Source organism: Homalodisca vitripennis, chromosome 4, assembly GCF_021130785.1.
Source record: "Homalodisca vitripennis isolate AUS2020 chromosome 4, UT_GWSS_2.1, whole genome shotgun sequence".
NCBI classification, from domain to species: Eukaryota; Metazoa; Arthropoda; class Insecta; order Hemiptera; family Cicadellidae; genus Homalodisca; species Homalodisca vitripennis.
Window position 1 is genome coordinate 82,219,399 of NC_060210.1, and position 10,471 is coordinate 82,229,869.

Consider the following 10,471-nt stretch of genomic DNA (forward strand, 5'->3'; position numbering starts at 1 on the left):
TTGGGGAAGAGTAAACTAATGTTTTTAAATGTCCCCAAAGGCAAAAGTCTAAAGGATTAAAGTCCGGTGATCTTGCTGGCCATGAAACTGGTCCACCTCGGCCTATCCATTGATTTGTAAAACTCTCATTTAGGTGTCCACGAACAGCCAGAGAGTAGTGCGCAGGTGCCCCGTTATGCATAAACCACATGTTTTGGCGCAAATTCAGAGGTACATCATCAAACAGGTTAAGTAGCTCGTCTCTTAAAAAGTTCAAGTACACTACGCCATTAACCCTGGGAGGAAGCATGAACGCGACTAAATAATCTGCTAAGATTCCAGCGTAATCATCTACTTAAAACTGATGTTGTGGGCGATTAGGTTTTATAGCATGAGGCTTTCTGTCTGCCCAAGTGTGGTTGTTATGGAAGTTAATGATAGCTGTTCTTGTAAAGTGAGCTTCATCGGTAAACAAAATTTTATTTAAAAAGTTTGGATCAGCACATTTTCCCAGAAGCCATCAACAAAAAGCAACACGGGGAGCGTAGTCTTGTGGCAGAAGAGTTTGGACATGCTGGAAGTGGGGTGGGTGTACTGGTACTCGTGTAGTATTCTCCGAATACCAGATTGGCTGACTTTGAACTGTAGTGACAATTCTCTAGTGCTCTTTTTTTAGGATGATCAGAAATTTCATTAAGAACCAACTATGCTGAAATGATTCAATGCTAAATGATTCAACAGTTCTACATGATGCCTGCAATACTATGCTCCGAAGACTTCAAAGAACCTGTTTCAGATAGGCGTTGATGATTAGTGGCAAAAAATTTTGCGCTTGGACACCTGCGGTTAGGAAAGTTCTCTTGATACAAATGTCTTGCTGCAGTACTATTGCAGCGTCCCAAACGATACATTAAATGCATGTCTGCTAATTCAGAGTTTGAATACACATGATTATTACCTTCCATTTTTTTATAAATGAAACACACAACACAAAATCACTAATAAAATGGATGAAAATAACTGGTTAAAAAACTTAACACAAACATACATTATCTTTACAGTTTGTTGTTTTGTTCAACAATGAGGTAATATATGTCATCTTATAATAAATGCCCAGCTGATTATTTATTATTTAAAAATGTTTGAACAGCTGTTGTTTAAATGATTAATTATTACCAGCTATTACCAATAAGATACCCATTCCTTATTATAAAACAGCAACAGTTCGCTGTGTAGTGTAATACATGAGGAGTCAATTTCATAAAGTTTTTACACATTTAGTTAACTTTGCTTATTATGGTTGTTTTCAGAATTAAATCCTCTACAATCTTATTTAGGAAAAAACAATTTGTTTATTGGTCATTTAACAATGTTATTGGACATCAAACATTTAAGGCGGTATTTTTGTTATTAGATTTTTGGAAAATTTCATACTTTTTCTCAAAAACTGTTCACACTACAACCTCTAGAGTGGTTTTATTTGATTTTTCAGGTGATTTCCCTTATATATCCAACTTATTTGAGTTAAAAAGTAAGAACAAAGCATTTCAGAATCACTTAATTTCACCAGGTGAACTGAAAACAAAGCAAAATCTTTCGGCAGCCATTACTCACTAATGGAGCGTTTCCGGACCTACCTTCTTATAACATTTTTTTCTTATTTTTAGCTCTACAATCACGTCTTAAAATATTTTACCATATTTCTGACTCACCCGTATATTTGTGCAAAATATTTAAAATCTGCAATCGCATAAAAGTTTTCTCTCATATTTGGAAAATAGCTTTTACTAGCTTTAACAAATCAGATAGCCCATTTTAAAATGGGCTAAGTAAAATGCAATATGTCGACATTTTCTTATCAGCTCTTGGCATTGAAAGGATTAAAGTATATAGAAATTCTTTAAGAAACAAACATAGTCAACAGTAACTGTTTACATCTTACTAATATACAGATATGTTTCATTTAGCTTACCAGTATTTTTTCTTGCTTTCTATCTATTTGATTAATCACTGAAGGAAGGTGTGCTGTGTAACTCTACACACTTAAACACCAACAGATAGCTTTCATCAAATGGACACTTAGTCCTGTTCTTTTAGCACAGTACATATAACTCTTCAATATTATTTCAATTTAATATAAATAAATATTGTTGTTTTTAGTTTTATATCTTGATCATTAATTTGACTTTTGTTCTTTTTCAGAATTACAACCAAAGCACCGTTCTAAGAAGACCAAAATCCTCATAGTTGTCGAAAACGCTATATTTATACGCTCCGTTTTACGAACAATAGTCCAGATTACCTGACCTAATGTGACGAATAGTAGGCCAGACGACAAATAGCCCAGAAAATCCAAAGTTAAATAACCCACACACCATCTTGAGTTGGTACACGTGTCACTCCTGCTGACAAAGCAGCTATACCAAACAGAGCTATTTTGCAAATTTCCACCCTAATGTGTGCAGGCATTGTAACATGCAGCCATACATTATGTAAGTTATACTTACCTCTTGTGCAATTACTGTTAACAATGCAGTTCATACTTACTCACCATGTCAAATCATATCGCAATAAGCTCAACCGATGGCATTTACTTGTTTCATCCTGATTTATATAATGTTGCAATCATGCCAGAGCTGATTTGACTAATCAGAAGGTCTGGATAACCAGGGATCTATTGTACATCTTAGTTATTTAATGAAAGAAACCAACACGTTCCTTATTATAAATAATTCTTTGTTTTCCCATTTCTATAAACTAGTAATAAGAACTATGTCATTAATATTATATATTGTATTTGAATTGTTATAATGAATAAAATCTGCATACTGTATGTTTAAACATATATCCTACTTATTGATTGATTGAGATTTATTCATCTACTTTTGTAATTAAATCCCTGTCTATATATTTATTGCTTAAAGATAGAGGGATTCCTTTCCCGAATTTATCTATGTAAATTGATTTATATAAATTCAATAAATAATATTGTGTAAGAATTGTAAACAATTTATTTGATTTGATATTTTACTGAATATTGTGGGGAAGATCAAAAGTATAGTTGTCATCAAGTTATCTATTTTTATTTGTTTCAAAACATCATAACGTTTTATTACTTCCTTATAAGTATTCACTGTTTTACCTTTAAATGTTCTTTAGAGTTTTAGTACACAAAACCTTAAATTCTTATTAACGAATGTCACACAAACATTTTGGAACTGCTACTGAAGATATACATGTTTTTATTTATATTTAGTTTAAAGTATTAGTTTTGTAAGTATCAAGACTAATATTGTATTAATAAAGGCATTTATTTAAATAGATTGTTTATTTTAGGAGTACTTTCATCTGATGCACTTTCCACGATGTGCTGACACACTGGTTCTATGCAAATATAAGAAATTTGAATAAAAATCAGTATTTCAAACTATAATTTTATAAAGCTAATCACCATTATTTTCTTACACAAAAATATGATTAGTTAGATCATCAGATAAAATGAATTTCTCAATCAACTCTTAATTGATCGAGTGAAGATGAATAATTATTCTAATCATGGCGAGAACAAATGATGCTAAGACTAAATGTTGGAGAGACTTATATTAATCAGACCAAATCTTACTGTTTTTTTAATTTTATTTTAGGCTTAGACTAAAATAAAAAGGAAAATATTTACATTTAATAGGAATATAATTTATTACATTTGGTATCCGTATAACAGGTGAGTTTTAATATAAAATTAACATCAAATTTAATCTTATTAATTAAAATAGAAAACTAACACAAGAATAGAATAGAATCTCTTACATGAAATGGAAAATTAAATTTTATGGTCTTCGTGTATATTGAGATTACTTATTTCATAACGCAATCCATTATTTACTTGGTTACTCAGCTGTTCCAGGGAGTTTGACAACTTTTCATTTAAAGTGTCAATGTCTTTGATACTGTTTTCAAACACTTTCCTGCAAAATATGAAAAACTTGAATTGTAATTTAACTAAAAATTACATTCAGACAATATCTAAAACATTAAACATCATAAATTGTACAGAGATACCTCACGTAACTTCTCATATATATAAATGAAAAGACGTTTGTTATTCCCACTAAAACTCTAGAATGGCTGGACCGATTTGACTAATTTTAGTTTTGAAATATTTGTAGAAGTCTAGGAAGGTTTAAAAGGCGAGAAACATTGGAAAAGTTTCTCAGAATGTTTAATAATTCTGGAAAATAATTATAACATTTACGAAATGTAATTCAAAGTTAACTGACCCTAAACAGCTGTTGACACTCTCAGCTGAGGTTCACCTAAGTGGCAAAAACATTTGTATACATTTAAATTTTAGAAAATATTAAATAATTATGCATTGATCAATAGCGTTGTGCAGATTGTAAAGACAAAGTTACCATCTAGATTTTAATTTAGAATTGCACCAGTGACGAATCAACCATCTAATGCATTGAAAATAATATTTAAGCAGTATTCTAAAACTCACCTTGATGAACAAAGCTGTGAGTGTTTTGCACATAAAGTTATCAAAATTGGTTGTCTCCCTTGACAATTTTACTGTAGTTAAAGGAAAATCAAAGGATATCAGAAGCTCTTCCCCTTATATCAGAAGCAGAATACAAGCAATGGAGATAGATGCATTTAGAATAAAGTAGTCTTTTGAACCCAGGTATTGGTGATGATTGCTGCAGCGATGGTCTATCACTCTCAACAACTGGTGACAATTGCTGCAGCGATGGACAAACATCGCCATCAAAAAACCACTTTATAAAGTAATTGTAATTCTTTCGACAAAAGTAATGGTAGCACTGGATAGCAGATAAATCAATGTATCATTTGGTATGAAGTTCGGTACATTTTGATCTTTGACATATGTCAGGGAGAAGAAGAATATTGTATTTAATTTTCACTCTTGCCATTTTTTTGCTGTTGTTAATGTATTGGTTTGTTAGTTTATGTTTCTTGTTGCAAGTATGTAATATTATTTAAAGTTATTATTTAGTCAAGTGGTATAAACATGTTTTGAAAAGTATTTCTCTTTCACAGGAGTGATGTAGTGAAACAAATAATTAGTGTTTTGTTTCAAAATAACCCAAGTTTAATAATATATGTTGTAGGCCCTAGGTTAGGAGTGTCAAATTCGTATTTTAGCAAGTTTTATTTACAGTATTTTATATAGTGAATTTTAACATTATATGCATTTGAAATTGATAGGAACTAAATAGACCAGTAGACCACGACAGCGGTGGTGAATCTGATAAGGCCTAATGTAAGATCGCAGTGCCCCAACCAAAACTAGGTTTATAATTGTAAATTTTTGTAAATACATTTTATAAAAATTAGGAATCAGTCAGTGTTCACAATACAGAATGTGTTTAGTGGATAGATAAAATTTATTTTATTTTTTCAAATGGGAAGAACATTTAAACATTGCTTCTAAATTTGAAGATATAAAGTTTGACATGTAAGAAAATTTATGCTCTCCATATTCACAAATATGATGAGTTATGCTAAATAATTTTTACTTGTACTTGTTATTGATAAATGATATGTTACTGCAAACTCTTGATGTGATATAATACTGTTTCATGTAAGGAATAACTTTTATTGTTGTAATATAGTATGTTACCAGGGTAATGTCAATTTTCATAAAAAATGCTCTGTTGGAAGTTTTATCATTATCAAAATAAATATTTAAATGAGTCCATCAAACTATATATTTTCTGAAACTAGAGAAATGTATAGACAATTTTTTATATTTTGGAATTTTGATTAAGTACAAATATACCACTTCTATTGGTATGGTCCCACCTCCCTAAAACAAAATATAAATATAAAAAGTTTCAAATTAAAAAAAAAAACAAAAATAATTATACTTATAAAAGTATACGTAGTAAAAAATACAGATTTGAATGAAAAAATTATATATATGACAATGCATAATAACTTTTAGTATTTCTTATATTTTTTAGAAAATACCCTTGCAAAACCTGAAAAAGTGGCCTGCCAATAGAGGTAATTTAGTTGCCAGCTCTTGTGTTAAGCATACGTAACTTCAACATAAATTCAACTGTGGAACTGTAAATAAATTGAATTTAATCGGTCGTCTGACTCTTTTGGACCGCAGTAACTTTTTAGTTGTACATAACTTATAAATTTTCTTTATTGGGACAAAAAAGAAAACTATCACTACGGCACTTGAAAAATCTTAGAAAGTAAATTAAAAGAGCCAAAAGTAGATGTTTTTTAATTGGCGTTGGTTTTTGGTGGATAATATTTTCTTGATCAGGGTATAATTCAAACTTAACTATAGCACTTAAAATACCTTAGATAGAAAATTGATCTAAACAGACAGAAGTTAACTCTTTTTGACCAAATTAGGTTTTTGATACATCTATTCTTACAACAAAACCTAAAATAGAACCAGTCAAAATTTCATTTACATTTTGAATATCTCAACCATGATTACTGAAATAATATGTACCTGATATGTCTACTTATGTTTAAAAAAATTGTAGGCCTCTATCATAAATGCTTTCACTAATATGGTCTTTGATCTTGAAAATTGTGTGTGAAGCTGTGGGTAGCTGCTAGTTTAAAATAAAACAAACATTTTTATGCAACATGAGCATGAATGCAGAAAGTGAGACATTAAACCCTTGGGATAGAGATAGTAAAGACATTGGAGATGATCTCCTTCAATCAATTTGTTCTCGTTTTCATTCTTTCTGTAGTTAAGTCCCAATAACTAACAGTTAAAATGCCATTTAAAATCAAAATATGTTTTCTCAATGGGTACCAAAATACTACCTAAGTCACAGCCAAGTCAAGGGATGATTGGAGTGTAACACTCAAGATCATATTATATATAAATAATATCCACAAATGCACACAAATAAGTTCCATAAGAATGACATATTTGCCTTTGAATCATACACATAATTTTAAGTTAGTAGGATGTAAAATAGTTTAAATATCCATGTAATATGGTCAGACTTACAGAGAAAGACTTTGGCAGTTCTGGTCAACCTGAGGCGGCTCTTTGAATTTATCTTCAACTGCTTGTAGGTCCTGTTTATATTTGGTGATCTCTGCTATTTTATGGTCCAACTCTGTTTGTACCTCCACAACTTTTTCCATTAGGCTATTCGATTCCTATATCAAATTAAAAAACTTATTATTACTTACATTCTAATTTTGGGTAAGATTTATTACTTATCAATGCTAAAGGAAGCCATTGCTTTTAAAATACCATATTAAATGTTGAAATACATAGAAAGAAATTTCAACTGTAACAGAGGATTTTTGTTGCGAATGTTGAGTTTAGCTCCCTTTCACTTTCCACTTTGTGCAGTATCTGAGGTCTGACACTGTTACAGACTTGACTCCTGGAATCTGGGTCTACATCCATCTGAAGGGATCCAGAAAGTTTGAAAATGGGGATTACCAAGGCAATAGTACTTAGTACTTGCCATGATTTCATTATTCAAGAATCAAGAAGTTTATTGCAACAAAACATTCACAGATTTTACAACTTCAGATGTTGTGTGAACAGGTTGCTTGTCAATAATAAATACTAAGTCTGTAATACAATTACATCAGAATAAAACTTACATTACATTAAAATATTACAAACATTAAAACATGTGATCGTAAAGACTGTCATGTAAAAACTCAGTTATGCTATAGTAAGCTTTACTAATTAGTAGACTTTTAACTGAGTTCTTAAAACAAGACATTTTAAGCTGTTTTAAATGAGGAGGAAGCTTATTATAAAATTTAGTTCCCATATAACTTGGTGAACTTTCAAATAATGTTAATTTGTGTACAGGAAATTGCAGTCTATCTTTAAAACGGGTGTTATACTGGTGCTCATGTTGCTTTATATTTCCTGAATTTAGACGATTATGAATAAAAATTAAACAACTATAAATATACAATGATGGAATTGTCAATATTTCTAAATCTGTAAATATTTTTTTACATGAGGTTCTTATATTCAAAAATAGCATGGTTCTTATGTATCTCTTTTGAATTTTGAGGACAGAGATAATGCCAGAGCAGCTGCCCCATATTTGTATTCCATACTGTGCTAGTGAATAAAAGCAAGAATAATAAACTATAAGCCTAGTCTTAATGTCTACCAACTCCCTTAATGTAAACATTTGGTAGCAAGCTGAACTCAGTTTTTTGTTTAAGACATCTATGTATGGTCTCCAGGAAAAATGTTTATCAATAAGGAGCCCCAAAAATTTACTAAAATCTACAGCAGTCAGAGTTGTATTCTTGAAATTTGATAGGGTCTTGCTTTGCAATGTTTGGAATTTTACAATTTGAGTTTTATCACTATTTAGTACAAGCCCATTATATGTAAACCATTTTTCTAAATCTATGAGCGAATTAACAATTTCTGATTTAATATGTTGTCCTCGGTTACATTTTACTAGGGATGTAGTATCATCTGCATACAATATCAAATTATTTTTAACATTATAAGGCAGATCATTTATAAAAATAATAAATAATAAAGGACCCAAAATAGATCCTTGTGGTACACCACTACATATGTTTGCCCATGATGATGTATGTTTTATGCCATTATTGTTGAGTAATATTCTTTGCTTTCTATCAGTAAGGAATGATTGGAACCATTCCAAAGGCTTACCTAAGATTCCATAAAATTTAAGTTTACTTACAAGTAATGAGTGATTTACACAGTCAAAGGCCTTGGATAGGTCACAGAAAATACCAGCAGTATCCTGCGACCCATCCAAGGCCTCTAGAATTTGCTCAATCATTTCAGATGCTGCCTCAATAGTGCTGTGGCCAGAGCGAAAGCCATACTGATTTTTACAGAGGAAACCATTGTTTTCTAAATATGTACATAATTGCTTGTGGGCTATCTTTTCAAAGACTTTTGATATGCTAGGTAATATTGACACTGGCCTGTAGTTGTTAGGGTCTTGCCTTTCCCCTTTTTTAAAAACTGGTATTACATCTGCATATTTAAGTTGCGAGGGAAATTGACCGCACATGAAAGAGTGGTTAACAATTAAAGCCAGAAGTTGTGAGATGTAAAGCGCAGAAGCCTTCAGCACTTGCACTGGGATCTCATCCCACGCAACAGATTTTGTGTTCCTCAGACTCATTATTACTCTATGGACTTCTTGTGCACTAACATTTTTAAAGACAAATGAGGCTTGCTTATTACAATTAAAGTTACTTAAAAGTTGAATCGCAGAGTTGATCTGTGGGTTTGCACTAATTTTATAAGTAGTATTTACAAACATAATATTGAGGTGATGAGCAATGTGCTTAGTGTCTACACAAATTTCATCTTTTATTTTGAGTCTTGTACAGTCTTGTTTTTTAGTCGTACTAATACCTAACTCTGACTTCACTACATGCCACACAGCTTTACTTTTGTTTTTGGAATCACTGATATATTTACAGTTATACATTCTTTTAGCAGCAGTACAAACTTTTTTTAAAATGTGTTTGTAATCTTTTACATACTGAATAAAATTTACATCATTGCTAGATTTTGCTATTTTATGTAGTTCCCTTTTTTTCTTACTTGACTCGATTATACCATTTGTAATCCATCTCTTGTTTTTTTAAATATTTTTATATCCACATTTAGCTTTGACAGATTTATAAGGGAAAGAAGATTCAAAACATGTCTTAAAACTGCTAAGAAAACTATTGAAATTTTCCTGCACAGTGCTTAATTGACAAACATTCCATGATGTATTACTAATACAGTCAACCATACCAGCAATATTCTGAGCTGTAAATATCCTTTTTCTAGTGGAACCTTTTTGTGCTGTAAAATCATTCTTACAATCAACTGATATTAATAAGGCTCTATGGTCAGATAAACCTAGCTCAATATTTAATAGTTTACTTTGCTTAACTCTATTATTGGTAATAATGTTGTCTATACATGACATAGTTTCTTTAGTTACTCTGGTTGGCATTTTAAAATTGTAAGTATACCCATATGAAATCAGTAAATTTAAAAACCTATTTCGTAAATTGTAATCTCTGCATGACTCCAAAATATCAATATTAAAATCTGATGTTATATAAACCTGGTTTCTTTTAGATTCTCTTTTTAGTGCCTTAAATAGTTTTTCAAGTTTAATCAAAAAGCCATCTACATTGGACTTATTTGTGTTATGATAAATTGAAATAACAAGTTGGCTCTCATTAGGGATTGCTATACAACAACTCTCAAAAACGAAATCTTCTTTGAGAGAAACAATCAAATCATTTCTTTCAATAAACTGTGTACCTTTTTTAACTAAAATACAGGAACCTCCTCTAGTACTACTTACCCTAATATAGTGAGAAGCCAATACAAAACATTCAAAAGTATTCAAATTTGATAGCTGAGAGCTGTTAAGCCAGTGCTCATTGAGACTAATGACTTTAATGGGAAATTTATTTACAAACAAATTTTGTAATTCTGTTA

General features: G+C 30.8%; 1 protein-coding gene across 2 annotated transcripts in view; it reads left to right on the forward strand.

Moving 5' to 3' along the window:
• Window positions 1-3,661, forward strand: part of LOC124359642 (probable multidrug resistance-associated protein lethal(2)03659) — a 59,184-nt gene extending 55,523 nt beyond the window's left edge. For both annotated transcript variants that reach the window (XR_006922180.1, XM_046812550.1), the window contains one exon: window positions 2,182-3,661. Coding sequence is in view for 1 of the 2 variants with exons in the window: in XM_046812550.1 (XP_046668506.1) it covers window positions 2,182-2,226 (45 nt within the window). In the remaining variant the exon portion in view is untranslated. The remainder of the gene's footprint in view (window positions 1-2,181) is intronic.
• Window positions 3,662-10,471: the final 6,810 nt, after the last annotated feature.